The sequence below is a fragment of the Somniosus microcephalus genome, chromosome 13 (genome assembly GCF_052327205.1).
Source record: "Somniosus microcephalus isolate GS21.2 chromosome 13, FLI_Smic_1.0, whole genome shotgun sequence".
NCBI classification, from domain to species: Eukaryota; Metazoa; Chordata; class Chondrichthyes; order Squaliformes; family Somniosidae; genus Somniosus; species Somniosus microcephalus.
In genome coordinates, this window is record NC_140999.1 from 3,624,515 (window position 1) to 3,639,170 (window position 14,656).

The 14,656-nt window shown below is 52.6% G+C and overlaps 1 protein-coding gene across 1 annotated transcript; it reads right to left on the reverse strand.

Annotated features, from left to right (window-relative positions):
* Window positions 1-555: 555 nt before the first annotated feature.
* On the reverse strand, window positions 556-9,710 carry rex1bd (required for excision 1-B domain containing). The gene is made up of 5 exons (XM_086004353.1): window positions 9,587-9,710; window positions 8,605-8,687; window positions 7,340-7,544; window positions 5,249-5,337; window positions 556-1,086 (listed from the first exon to the last, which is right to left on the reverse strand). Exons 1-5 carry the CDS (start codon window positions 9,653-9,655, stop codon window positions 1,005-1,007), a joined length of 528 nt encoding a protein of 175 aa, XP_085860479.1. The 5' UTR covers window positions 9,656-9,710; the 3' UTR covers window positions 556-1,004.
* Window positions 9,711-14,656: the final 4,946 nt, after the last annotated feature.

The window sequence follows — 14,656 nt, forward strand, 5'->3', positions numbered from 1 at the left end:
CCACAGAGGGCTGTGAAGGCTAATTCAATAAATATTTTCAAGAGAGAATTGGATATATTTCTGAAGGCTAAGGGGATTAAGGGTTACGGAGAAAAGGCGGGGACGGGGTACTGAACTGGTAAGATCAGCTATGATCTCAGACGAAGATCAGCCATGATCTCATTGAATGGCGGAGCAGGCTCGAAGGGCCGAATGGCCTACTCCTGTTCCTATCTCTATGTATCTATGAGACGTTAAACTGAGGCCCTGTCTGCTCTCTCAGGTGGACGGAAAAGATCCCACAGCCACTATTCGAAGAAGAGCAGGGGGTCCTGGGGCCAATATTTATCCCTCGAACAACATCATCAAAAGCAGATCAATTGGCCATTCATCTCACTGCAGTTTGTGCGATCTTGCTGTGTGCACCACAGCTGCTGCGTTTGCCTATAGAACAGTCAAACTATTTGACTGCAGGGGAAGCGCTTTGGAGAGATGTGGCCAATGCAAGTCTGACCTTCCGCTCACGAGACGTGCGTTACGGAGAAACACGGGCTAGTGCCACGTCGCACTTTAAAATACTTGACAAGGAGAATAATTTATTCCTCTGAAGGGTTTACACAGCGGCTGAACGGTACATGCAGGTCACCAGGCTGCTGGTTCAGTGATTCCATCACAGGGTAGGGTCCCGGGTGAGTCTTTGCTGATACTCGGGATGCATTGGGATCCTCCCGGAAAAGGGAATGTCGTCCCAGGCACCTTCTCCCAGAACCAGGTCTCCCTCTGTCTTTGTCTTTTGTGCTCCTCGGGAGCAGGGAATGGTCTGGGTCGATTCGTGGCACGCAGAGCTCCCATCGAGTGGTGAAGAGGCGCGAAACCGGCCGAAGCTTCAGCCTCGGGTTTCCGGGGGGGCAGGAAGATTTGCCGCACCCTGCAGGAAGGAGGAGGAGGTGACACTGAGGTCTGACCAGAGGCAGGGACCCAGCAGGAGTGACTCTGACTGATCTGCAGCTCTTGTGCGCGCCGGTCTATCTGCTGGCTTCGATCTCTTCGGAATCATATTTGAAGTCCTGAAGAATCTCATTGATTGCCTCGATGGTTTTATTAATTCTGGAGAAAATGATAAATGCTTTGTTAAACCGGGACAGGGTGAGGTGGGGGGACTGGCTCGCTAGAAATAGGCCCCCCCTCCCCCCCGCTCCCCAATCTGCGCTCTGACCGACTCTCACTGGATGCAGCTTCCGTGGGATGACCTCGAGTGCCTCATCAAAGCAGCCGTACTTCACGTGCGCGCCTAGACAGTGAGTGACGGCAAGCTCTTCGACCGTGGAGGCCATCACAGCCAAGTCCAATCCTGCTCACGCCCAGGGTCCAGGCACATGCACTGTCCAGCAAAGGGGGAGGGCGGTGACCGGGGTTACTGGATAGTGATCAGATAGTGACCCTGGCAGATCTCCCCCTCCTCAAACCAGTGGGGGATAACCTCACCGCTGCAGCAGGAGCGGACTGCTCATCTACCCAGGCCGCAGGGACCCGCTGCCCCGACGGAACGATTAAAACGAGGGGGTGCGAAACATCAATATGTTTAAGATGATGCGACGCACGTGTGAGGTGGTGTCGGAGAGACGGGCCGTACAACTGAGTGACTGCACCAGGAGGCAGACTCTGCTACAGAACCACAAAGTGGAATTAAACTGCGAGAGATCTCACACCGCCCTCACCGTACATCCCTCGCCACTACGTAGAATGACATCGTATTTACAGCACAGAAACAGGCCATTCGGTCCGTGCCGGTGTTTGTGCTCCACACGAGCCTCCTCCCACCCCTCTTCATCTCACCTTATCAACATAATGTCATGGCGATAACGGAGACCTGACTCAAAAAAGGGCAGGATTGGGTACTAAATATTCCTGGATATAAGGTGTTCAGGAAAGATAGGGAAGGAAAGAAAGAAGGTGGGGTGGCAGTATTGATTAAGGAGAATATTACAGTGTTGGACAGAGAGGATGTCCTGGAGGGCTCAAGGACAGAATCTATTTGGTTAGAGTCGAGAAACAATAGAGGTGCCATTACACTACTGGGTGTATTCTATAGGCCACCTACTAGTGGGAAGGATATAGAGGAGCAAATTTGCAGGGAAATTTCAGAGAGGTGCAAGAACTATAGAGTAGTGATAATGGGGGACTTCAACTATCCTAATATAGGCTGGGATAGTAATAGTGTAAAGGGCAGAGAGGGGGAAGAATTTCTGAAGTGTGTTCAGGAGAACTTTCTTGATCAGTATGTTTCCAGCCCGACGAGGGAGGAGGCATTGCTGGATCTGGTTCTGGGGAATGAGGTGGGTCAAGTGGAGCAAGTGTCAGTAGGGGAACATTTAGGGAACAGTGATCACAGTATCATAAGGTTTAGATTAGCTATAGAAAAGAACAGGAAACAATCTAGAGTAAAAATACTTAATTGGAGGAAGGCCAATTTCAGTGGGATGAGAACGGATCTGGCCCAGGTAAATGGGAATCAAAGATTGGCAGGCAAAACTGTAATGGAACAATGGGCTGCCTTTAAAGAGGAAATAGTTCAGGTACATTCCCACGAGGGGGAAAGGCAGGGCAACTAAAGTCAGGGCTCCCTGGATGATGAAAGAGATAGAGAGTAAGATGAAGCAGAAATGGGGGTGTATGACAGATGTCAGATTGAGAATACAAATGAGAACCAGGCTGAAAGTTCAGAGGGGAAGTGAAGAAGGAAATAAGAGGGGCAGAGAGAGTATGAGAATAGAATGGCAGCCAACATAAAACGGAATCCAAAAGTCTTCTATAGGCATAGGCATATAAATAATAAATGGGTAGTAAGAGGAGGGGTGGGGCCTATTAGGGACCAAAAAGGAGACCTACGCATGGAGGCAGAGGGTATGGCTGAGGTACTAAATGAGTACTTTGCATCTGTCTCTACCAAGGAAGAAGATGCTGCCATAGACATAGTGAAGGAGGAGGTAGTTGAGATACTGAATGGGATAAAAATTGATAAGGAGGAGGTACTCGAAAGGCTGGCTGTACTTAAAGTAGATAAATCACCAGGACCGGATGGGCTGCAGCCTAGGATGCTGAGGGAAGTAAAGGTGGAAATTGCGGAGGTACTAGCCATAATCTTCCAATCCTCCTTGGATACGGGGCTGGTGTGAGAGGACTGGAGAATTGCAAATGTTACACCATTATTCAAAAAAGGGTGCAAGGATAAACCCAGCAACCACAGTCAGTTTGACCTCGGTAGTGGGGAAGCTTTTAGAGACGATAATCCAGGACAAAATTAACAGTCACTTGGATAAGTGTGGATTAATTAAGGAAAGCCAGCACGGATTTGTTAAAGGCAAATTGTGTTTAACTAACTTGATCGAGCTTTTGATGAGGTAACAGAGAGGGTTGATAAGGGTAATGAGGTTGACGTGGTGTACATGGATTTCCAAAAGGCGTTTGACAAAGTGCCACATAATAGGCTCGCCAGCAAAGTTGAAGCCCATGGAATAAAAGGGACAGTGGCAGCCTGGATACGGAATTGGTTAAGTGACAGGAAACCGAGAGTAGTGGTGAACGGTTGTTTTTCGGACTGGAGGAAGGTATACAGTGGTGTTCCCCAGGGGTCGGTACTAGGACCACTGCTTTTCTTGATATATATTAATGACTTGGATGTGGGTGTACCGGGCACAATTTCAAAATTTGCTAATGACACAAAACTTGGAGGCACAGTGAACAGTGAGGAGGAGAGTGATAGACTTCAGGAAGACATAGACAGGCTGGTCGAATGGGCAGACACGTGGCAGATGAAATTTAACGCAGAAAAGTGTGAAGTGATGCATTTTGGTAGAAAGAATGAGGAGAGGAAATATAAACTAAAGGGTCCAATCCTAAAGGGGGTGCATGAACAGAGAGACCTGGGGGTATGTGTGCTCAAATTGTTGAAGGTGGCAGGGCAGGTTGAGAAAGCGGTTAAAAAAGCATACGGGATCCTGGACTTCATAAATAGAGGCATAGAGTACAAAAGTGTGGAAATTATGATGAACCTGTATAAAACACTAGTTTGGCCTCAGTTGGAGTATTGTGTCCAATTCTGGGCACCGCACTTTAGGAAGGATGTGAAGGCCTTAGAGAGGGTGCAGAAAATATTGACGGGAATGATTCCAGGGATGAGGGACTTCAGTTACGTGGATAGACTGGAGAAGCTGGGGTTGTTCTCCTTAGAGCAGAGAAGGTTGAGAGGAGATTTGATAGAGGTGTTCAAAATCATGAGGGGTCCAGAAAGAGTAGATAGAGAGAAACTGTTCCCATTGGCAGAGGGGTCGAGAACCAGAGGACACAGATTTAAGGTGATTGGCAGAAGAACCAAAGGCGACATAAGGAAAAACTTTTTTACGTAGCGAGTGGTTAGGATCTGGAATGCGCTGCCTGAAAGGGTGGTGGAGGCAGATTCAATCTTATCTTTCAAAAGGGAGTTGGATAAGTACCTGAAGGAAAGAAATTTGCAGGATGGGGGAGCGGGACTGGCTGAAGTGCTCGTGCAGAGAGCCGGCACGGGCTTGAGCGGCCGAATGGCCTCCTTCTGTGCTGTAACCATTCTATGATATCCTTCTATTCCTTTCTCCCCCATGTGTTTATCCAGATTCCCCTTGAATGCATCTATGCCATCGCCTCAACCACTCCCTGTGGGAGCGAGTTCCACATTCTCACCACTCTCTGGGTAAAGAAGTTTCTCCTGAATTCCCCATTGGATTTATTAGTGACTGTCTTATATTGACGGCCCCTAGTTCTGGTCTCCCCCACAAGTGGAAACATCTTCTCTACGTCTACCCAATCGAACCCCGATTAAAATCATAATTTTAAAGACCTCTATCCGGTCACCCCTCAGCCTTCTCTTTTCCAGATCAAAGAGCCCCAGCCTGTTCAGCCTTTCCTGCTGGTTATAACCGACGGCAGCTCCAGCTTCACGAGACAGGCTGAGCAGTAAACCAGGCGGCGATAGTTCCTCTGAAGCGCAACCTCCAGGAGCCCGTGGTCACCATCACCTCTGGAGACTGCCCGGCACGCGGCAGCCCGAGTCAGAGTGTGGGGACAGGCAGTCCCGGGCCAGACGCGGGGCAGTCCCGGGCCAGACGCGGGGCAGTCCCGGGCCAGACGCGGGGCAGTCCCGGGCCAGACGCGGGGCAGTCCCGGGCCAGACGCGGGGCAGTCCCGGGCCAGGGCGACGAACCTGGGGTCGGGTACACGATGTCAATGCTCCTACCTGTGCTTCACCTCACGGGCCTCCTCCTGGTAAGTCTCATTACCCGGATGGTCCAGCGCGTTCTGTTTGGCAAGCTGTAGTTGGGCTGTCTAGAGGGCAAAAAAAGGAACTTTATCAATAACTTACAACTCTCCTTGGTGCAGAGGCAGCTTTAACTCTGTATCTAACCTGTGCTGTACCTGCCCTGGGAGTGTTTGATGGGACAGTGTAGAGGGAGCTTTACTCTGTATCTAACCCAGGCTGTACCTGCCCTGGGAGTGTTTGATGGGACAGTGTAGAGGGAGCTTTACTCTGTATCTAACCCGTGCTGTACCTGCCCTGGGAGTGTTTGATGGGACAGTGTTGAGGGAGCTTTACTCTGTATCTAACCCGTGCTGTACCTGCCCTGGGAGTGTTTGATGGGACAGTGTAGAGGGAGCTTTACTCTGTATCTAACCCGTGCTGTACCTGCCCTGGGAGTGTTTGATGGGACAGTGTAGAGGGAGCTTTACTCTGTATCTTACTCGTGCTGTACCTGCCCTGGGAGTGTTTGATGGGACAGTGTTGAGGGAGCTTTACTCTGTATCTAACCCGTGCTGTACCTGCCCTGGGAGTGTTTGATGAGGCAGTGTAGAGGGAGCTTTACTCTGTATCTAACCCGTGCTGTACCTGCCCTGGGAGTGTTTGATGGGACAGTGTAGAGGGAGCTTTACTCTGTATCTAACCCGTGCTGTACCTGCCCTGGGAGTGTTTGATGGGGACAGTGTAGAGGGAGCTTTACTCTGTATCTAACCCGTGCTGTACCTGCCCTGGGAGTGTTTGATGGGACAGTGCAGAGGGAGCTTTACTCTGTATCTAACCCATGCTGTACCTACCCTGGGAGTGTTTGATGGGACAGTGTAGAGGGAGCTTTACTCTGTATCTAACCTGTGCTGTACCTGCCCTGGGAGTGTTTGATGGGACAGTGTAGAGGGAGCTTTACTCTGTATCTAACCCATGCTGTACCTACCCTGGGAGTGTTTGATGGGACAGTGTAGAGGGAGCTTTACTCTGTATCTAACCCGTGCTGTACCTGCCCTGGGAGTGTTTGATGGGGCAGTGTAGAGGGAGCTTTACTCTGTATCTAACCCGTGCTGTACCTGCCCTGGGAGTGTTTGACGGGGCAGTGTAGAGGGAGCTTTACTCTGTATCTAACCCGTGCTGTACCTGCCCTGGGAGTGTTTGATGGGACAGTGTAGAGGGAGCTTTACTCTGTATCTAACCCGTGCTGTATCTGCCCTGGGAGTGTTTGATGGGACAGTGTAGAGGGAGCTTTACTCTGTATCTAACCCGTGCTGTACCTGCCCCGGAAGTGTTTGATGGGACAGTGACAGGCCAAAATGCGAAGTGTTCCATTCCCCAGCATTAACGTCTCATCTTAATTAAAGTAAACGAACACACAAAAAGCCCAGCGGATATTCAGAGTAAGGACTGACGAGCAGTTCCAGGAACCCATGTGGGCGGAGAACGACTGGCAGGGAGTGTACAGGTGTCCTTGTGAGATTCGGGTCCCTGATTGGCTCCGTCCTCAGTGACCACAACCGTCATTGCAGGAACCCCTTTTCCAATAGGCAGAGGGTTTACTCCCTCCCCAGTCTTGGCCAGTCAGCGAAACTGGCGCCCCCTCCCCCCCAGGCCACCCCCTCCCCCCCAGGGCGCCCCCTCCCCCCCCCAGGGCGCCCCCTCCCCCCCAGGGTGCCCCCCTCCCCCCCAGGCCGCCCCCCTCCCCCCCCAGGGTGCCCCCCTACCCCCCAGGCCGCCCCCCTCCCCCCCCAGGGTGCCCCCCTACCCCCCAGGCCGCCCCCCTCCCCCCCCAGGGTGCCCCCCTACCCCCCAGGCCACCCCCTCCCCCCCAGGGTGCCCCCCTCCCCCCCAGGCCACCCCCTCCCCCCCAGGGTGCCCTCCCCCCCCCAGGGCACCCCCCTCCCCCTCCCCCCCAGGCCACCCCCTCCCCCCCAGGGTGCCCCCCTCCCCCTCTCCCTCCCCCCTCTCCCTCCCCCCTCCCCAAGGCTGCCCCCTCCCCCCCAGGGCGCCCCCCTCCCCCCCAGCCGCCATCATTCCCCTCCGCCTCACCAGCTCCAGCTTCTCCCGCTCTCGTTCCTGAACCCTCTCGATGTGGTCGGAGAGATCAGGACGATCGTATTCCTCGTGAAACCGCTCCTTCAGCTGAATCACTTCCTGCGAGATCCGGTTAAACGCCTGCGTGATTTCGTGCACGAGCTGCCGGTATTGGATGAAGTCGTAGTTGGGAGCCGAGCGGAGATAGGCCTGGTGTCCCCTGGAACCAGGAAGGGAAGGGAAGGGAAAGGGGAAGAAAATCGCGATTTAATATTATCGAACATTCCTGTATTTTTTAAAGTCCTACTTTCCGTGCGGTGCTGAGGCACACAGGCCTCGTTTCAATCCCCAGTCTGTGCTGAGTTAGCGGAGCCCAGTGGAAGGAAGGTCCAGGCAGCCCCCTCGCTCAGGCGCGTCGGGCTGTCTCTGTCATATCCTGTCATTATCGACAAATGGGACGATGAGAGGGACTATCAGTCTCTAACATCAGGACCTGTGTGTAGCAGAACTCACGGTGCATTCCAGCAGTTATAATGGGAGAGAGGGAAGAGGGAGAATAAGAGAGAGGGAGAGAGAGAATGTGAGAGAGAGGGTGTGAGACAGATTGGGAGACAGAGAAGGAGATTTGAGAGAGTGAGAGAGATTGGGAGAATGAGGGAGGTTGAGTGAGAGCGAGAGAGAGCGAGAGGTTAAGAGGGAGAGATTGACAAATTGAAAGACCGAGAGAGCTGGATGAGCCATGGAACTGTGGGAACCAGGATGGCCCTGGGAGAATCGGGAACTGAAAGTGGGTGCTGGAGCGTGTTACAGCCTGTTGGTTAAGAGATTCTGACTATAATCACTGTGGTAAGGTTTGTAGCGCTCTGTCTGTGTCTAACTTGTTTAACTTCTGTCAATAAATCTTGTTAGTTATCTTGGAATCTGAGCCCAGCACAGGTGTGGGAGGGGAGGCAGAGGGAGCATTGATAATAAGCAGAGTACAGTGGGCACTGGCGATCTGGGATTGTGAGAGTACAAAAGGGTACGAGGTCTCTGCACTGACCATAAACCCAACAGGCTGCAGAGTCAGAGGTGATCCAAGGCCCACTGATGGGAAAGTTAGAAAGGCAGTGAGATGTGAGAGATACACACCCTCCACGGTTGAATATTCAGCTGACTCTAAGTGTGCAGGTTCACACAGGAAGAAGCAAGAAAGTTGGAGAATTGTTTTTTTTAATTAAAAAATGATAATATACTACACATACTGACTCTGCAGACATCGGTAGCATAGATTTACTCACAGATCGAACAGCCGATAAGCTTCAACACGCTCCTCCTGCAGAGCGTACAGGCTCCGCACCAACACATTCAGGCCACTCGCACTCTGCAACCAACATCAAGCAAACAATTAATGCGATGCACTCAGAGGGAACTTAGAATCTTACAGCACAGAGTGAGGCCATTCGGCCCATCGTGCCTGTGCCGGCTCTTTGAACGAGCTCTCCAATTAATCCCACTCCCCCCTGCTCTTTCCCCAGAGCCCTGAAAATTTATCCAATTCCCTTTTGAAAGTTACTATTGAATCTGCTCCCACCGCCCTTTCAGGCAGCGCATTCCAGGTCACAACAACTCGCTGCGTAAAAACATTCTCCTCATCTCCCCTCTGGTTCTTTTGCCAATTATCTTAACTCTGTACAAACTTGCATTTATATCGCGTCAATCACGATCTCAGGACATCCCAAAGCATTTTTTGCAGTGGGGTCACTGTTGTAATTGTAGGAAACACGGCAGCCAATTTGCGCACAGCAAGCTCCCACAAACAGCAATAAGATAATGGCTAGTTAATCTGCTTTGGTGATGTTAGTTGAGGGATAAATATTGGCCCAGGATACCGGGGTTGGGGGAAAGGGGGGGGGGAGACAGTGCTGGGAGATGTTTGGGGGTGGGGAGATGTTTGGGGGAGATGTTTGGGGGATTATCCCCCCCGGCTCGCTCTCTCGTGCCTCCTGCTGGACGGACTGCGCATGTTCAGGCTTGGAGGTGATGCCCCCCATAGCCGAAGAGTAAGTGCCGCCCCAAAGCGCCTCTCTCAGCCCGGGGGGAGCGGGACAGGGAAGCGGGAGGTCTCGGTGCCGCGATCCAGGGCCCGGCCCGACTTCAGTCCCCGGCTAGGCCGCGATAGGCCAGGCGGGGCCCGCAACCGGCTCGCTGCCGCCTGAAGGAGCAGGGTGATCGGGGCCGCGGCCCGGGTGGCTCCCGCTGGCCGGGACAGGCCGCACTCACCATGCCGCCGCCTGAGGAAAACCGGGGCCGCGGCTGAGTTACTGCACAAGGCCGCGGGTCCTCCCGCATAGCGCCGCTACAGGCCGGGCTGAGTTACTGCATCAGGCTGCTGGTCCTCCCGGCACAGCGACGCCACCGGCCGGGCTGAGTTACTGCATGAGGCTGCTGGTCCTCCCGGCACAGCGCCGCTATAGGCTGGGCTGAGTTACTGCGGGTCCTCCCGGCACAGCGCCACTACAGGCCGGGCTGAGTTACTGCACTAGTCCGCGGGTCCTCCCGGCACAGCGCCACAGGCCGGGCTGAGTTACTGCACCAGGCCGCGGTGAGTTACTGCACCAGGCCGCGGGTCCTCCACGCACAGCGCCGCTACAGGCTGGGTTGCTGCACCAGGCCGCGGGTCCTCCCGGCACAGCGCCGCTACAGGTCGGGCTGAGTTACTGCACCAGGCCGCGGATCCTCCCGGCACAGCGTCGCCACAGGACAGGCTGAGTTACTGCACCAGGCCGCGGGTCTTCCCGGCACAGCGACGCCACCGGCCGGGCTGAGTTACTGCATGAGGCTGCTGGTCCTCCCGGCACAGCGCCCTACAGGCCGGGCTGAGTTACTGCACCAGGCCGCGGGTCTTCCCGGCACAGCGACGCCACCGGCCGGGCTGAGTTACTGCACGAGGCTGCTGGTCCTCCCGGCACAGCGCCGCTACAGGCCGGGCTGAGTTACTGCACCAGGCCGCGGGTCCTCCCGGCACAGCGCCACTACAGGCCGGGTTGAGTTACTGCACCAGTCCGCGGGTCCTCCAGGCACAGCGCCACAGGCCGGGCTGAGTTACTGCACCAGGCCGCGGGTCCTCCCGGCACAGCGCCGCTACAGGCCGGGCTGAGTTGCTGCACCAGGCCGCGGGTCCTCCCGGCACAGCGTAGCCACCGGCCAGGCTGAGTTACTGCACCAGGCCGCGGGTCCTCCCGGCACAGCGCCGCTACAGGCCGGGCTGAGTTACTGCACCAGGCCGCGGGTCCTCCCGCCACTGCACCAGGCCGCGGATCCTCCCGGCACAGCGTCGCCACAGGCCGGGCTGAGTTACTGCACCAGGTCGCGGGTCCTCCAGGCACAGCGTCGCCACCGGCCAGGCTGAGTTACTGCACCAAGCCGCGGGTCTTCCCGGCACAGCGCTGCTACAGGCAGGGCTGAGTTACTGCACCAGTGTAAGAAGTCACACAACACCAGGTTATAGTCCAACAGCTTTATTTGAAATCACAAACTTTCGGAGCGCTGCTCCTTCTTCAGGTGAAGTGGAGAAATGCATAAAGACACAGCTTATATAGTCAGAGAATCATGTCAGATGTTTACAGGTAACCTTTCCAACTGCCATTTATCACACCTCGGCAGAGAGATAATCACAGCAGTCAAAGGTGTGAATGGTGTCCAAACAGGTCAGTCAGGGAAACATTACATCAAAGAACAATGAGGTGGGGTCACAAGGGGTCAAATATTGCAGATGCTGGGGTCTGTATGAAAAACAAAAAAACAGACAAAAAACATTTTTTTTGGCTGGAAATCACAGCAGGTCCGGCCGCATCTGTGTAGAGCGAACAAGCCAATGTCGACTCGAGTCTGGATGACCCTGCACCAGGTGGGGTTACATGTAGCGTGACATGAACCCAAGATCTCGGTTGAGGCCGTCCTCGTGGGTGCGGAACTTGGCTATCAGTTTCTGCTCGACGATTTTGCGTTGTCGTGTGTCTCGAAGGCCACCTTGGAGAATGCTTACCCAAAGATCGGAGGCTGAATGTCCTTGACTGCTGAAGTGTTCCCCGACTGGGAGGGAACACTCCTGCCTGGTGATTGTTGCGCGGTGTCCGTTCATCCGTTGTCGCAGTGTCTGCATGGTCTCGCCGATGTACCATGCTCCGGGGCATCCTTTCCTGCAACGTATGAGGTAGACAACGTTGGCCGAGTCACATGAGTATGTACCATGTACCTGGTGGGTGGTGTCCTCACGTGTGATGATGGTATCTGTGTTGATGATCTGGCATGTCTTGCAGAGGTTGCTGTGGCAGGGTTGTGTGGTGTCGTGGTCGCTGTTCTCCTGAAAGCTGGGTAATTTGCTGCGAACGATGGTCTGTTTGAGGTTAGGCGGCTGTTTGAAAGCGAGTAGTGGAGGCGTGGGGATGGCCTTAGCGAGGTGTTCGTCGTCATCGATGACATGTTGAAGGCTGCGAAGAACATGGCGTAGTTTCTCCGCTCCGGGGAAGTACTGGACGACGAAGGGTACTCTGTTGGTTGTGTCCCGTGTTTGTCTTCTGAGGAGGTCTATGCGATTTTTCGCTGTGGCCCGTCGGAACTGTCAATCGACGAGTCGAGCATCATATCCTGTTCTTACAAGGGCGTCTTTCAGTGTCTGTAGGTGTCCATCGCGTTCCTCCTCGTCTGAGCAGATCCTGTGTATTCGCAGGGCTTGTCCATAGGGGATGGCTTCTTTAACGTGGTTAGGGTGGAAGCTGGAGAAGTGAAGCATCGTGAGGTTGTCCGTGGGCTTGCGGTAGAGTGAAGTGCTGAGGTGTCCGTCTTTGATGGAGATTCGTGTGTCCAGGAATGAGACTGATTCTGAGGAGTAGTCCATGGTGAGTTTGATGGTGGGATGGAACTTGTTGGTGTTATCGTGTAGTCTTTTCAGTGATTCTTCGCCGTGGGTCCATAGGAAGAAAATGTCGTCGATGTATCTGGTGTATAGCGTTGGTTGGAGATCCTGTGCAGCGAAGAAGTCTTGCTCGAACTTGTGCATGAAGATGTTTGCGTATTGGGGTGCGAATTTGGTCCCCATGGCTGTTCCGTGTGTTTGCGCGGTGTCCGTTCATCTGTTGTCGCAGTGTCTGCATGGTCTCGCCGATGTACCATGCTCCGGGGCATCCTTTCCTGCAACGTATGTAAGGGGTCGTTTTAACGAGCTTGTGGTGTGCGAGATCGGTTTTTGATTTCACATTGCTCGTGAGCGGTTCCGAAGTGCTCCCCCCTCACCGGTTCTAGACACTGGGCTTATTGCCAGACCACCTTGATGTGTTGGCCCAACTTGTGACTCGGAAGACAAATGGATCAGGTGAGACAAGGTAAGTTTTAAATCAAAGGTTTCTTTATTTTTAAGGAGAATAAAACATAGAGAATGAAGAAACAATGCAGACAAAAATCATGAACACGCCTCTCAATGGGAACTAAAATTTAACACACAAGAGTTACTTTGACTATCATAATACATCAATTCTAGATCAGCGATATAATAAAACGGGGGTGGAGAAAGCGCACGGCGCAACGAAGGATGAATAACACTCCCGAATTACAAAGCCCTTAATATTAAAAACCCTCCCGTCTAAAGTATACCTCAACTAGATCAGCTAGGTGGAGTTGGGCCTTTATGCTCACCAGGGTTTTTAAAACTGTCCTTGACCTTGGTGCTCCTGTATCGTCCGGGATCTCCGATCTTCCTTATGGGACCGGCTCCTGAACCTGCTCTCCTGCTCGAACTTGTAGGCCCTCCGTGCTCCTCGAACCGTAATCGAACCTCTCCACTCGCTCTGCCTTTGACCTCGTGTCTGTGTGAAACTGTCTTTTTGTCTCTTTTGCCCCAACAGTTATACTGTTTTCTTGCCCTTATCTTGGCGCCAAATCAGGGGTTTTCTTTTGTTAAAGTAATGGGCGGGCTGCTTTGACAAAAGCGGGTACTTTATTTTAATGTCTTGTAAATGAAACTAATGGGATCTGTCCTGTGTCCCTCTGAGTTTGGTACAGATAATAGGTTTTGTCTGTGCTCTGCGATTTCAGAGATGGGTTTGCGTTTTGCTAGCAATTAACACACCTTGAGGTGTAAATACTTTTGTTTTGACTTCATTACCACTGTAACCATTTTACCATATCAATTGCAGTCAGTTCTGGAATCTTCTAATCGGTGGTGACTCAGGTTTCTTTAAGATACTGTAGTGGTATGTCCTTCTGAAATGAGTCATGTGATCTGCCAACTCCATCTTGTGTTCATAAAATGTGGCCATTTCAGGGGTTTTACAATGTAGACTGTATTTTCCTGGATTTTTGCGAATCCTACACGTATGAGGTAGACAACATTGGCCGAGTCACATGAGTATGTACCATGTACCTGGTCGGTGGTGTCCTCACGTGTGATGATGGTATCTGTGTTGATGATCTGGCATGTCTTGGAGAGGTTGCTGTGGCAGGGTTGTGTGGGGTCGTGGTCGCTGTTCTCCTGAAAGCTTGAATGTTGTGAGGGTTCCTGCCTCTACCACCCTTTCAGGCAGTGAGTTCCAGATTCCAATCACCCTCTGGGTGAAAAAGTTTTTCCTCAAATTCCCTCTAAACCTCCTGCCCCTTACCTTGAAACTATGCCCCCTGGTTATTGGCCCCTCTACTAAGGGGAAAAGTTCCTTTCTATCTACCCTATCTATGCCCCTCATAATTTTGTACACCTCAATCAGGTCCCCCCTCAGCCCTCTCTGCTCTAAGGAAAACAACCCCAGCCTGTCCAGTCTCTTCATAGCTGAAGCACTCTAGTCCAGGTAACATCCTGGTGAATCTCCTCTGCACCCTCTCCAATGCAATCACATCCTTCCTATAGTGTGGCGACCAGAACTGCACACAGTATTCCCGCTGTGGCCTAACTAGCGTTTTGTACAGTTCCATCATAACCTCCCTGCTCTTATATTCTATGCCTCGGCTAATGAAGGCAAGTATTCCATATGCCTTTTTAACCACCTTATCTACCTGTCCTGCTGCCTTCAGGGATCTACGTACATGCACACCAAGGTCCCTCTGATCCTCTGTCCTTCCTAGGGTCCTACCATTCATTGTGTACTCCCTTGCCTTGTTAGTCCTCCCAAAATGCATCACCTCACACTTTTCAGGGTTAAATTCCATTTGTCACTGTTCTGCCCATCTAACAGAGAGGTGTAGTGTATGTACCCGTCTACCTTTAAGAGAACTATTGTATGTAACCGTTCACCTTTAAGAGAACTATTTTAGGTGTGGCACTACTTTGTTTGGCTTCTGTATACTGTAATACTGACGGTGACC

What these genes read in the sequence shown, in the direction of transcription:
- rex1bd (XM_086004353.1), bottom strand. Translation starts at nt 9,655, where the DNA reads ATGCGGGAGGACCCGCGGCCTTGTGCAGTAACTCAGCCGCGGCCCCGG. An exon ending in GCTTATCGGCTGTTCGATCT is followed by an intron (nt 7,545 to 8,604) that starts GTGAGTAAATCT and finishes TCCTGGTTCCAG; the next exon opens with GGGACACCAGGCCTATCTCC. An exon ending in GCCCGTGAGGTGAAGCACAG is followed by an intron (nt 1,087 to 5,248) that starts GTAGGAGCATTG and finishes CATTTTCTCCAG; the next exon opens with AATTAATAAAACCATCGAGG.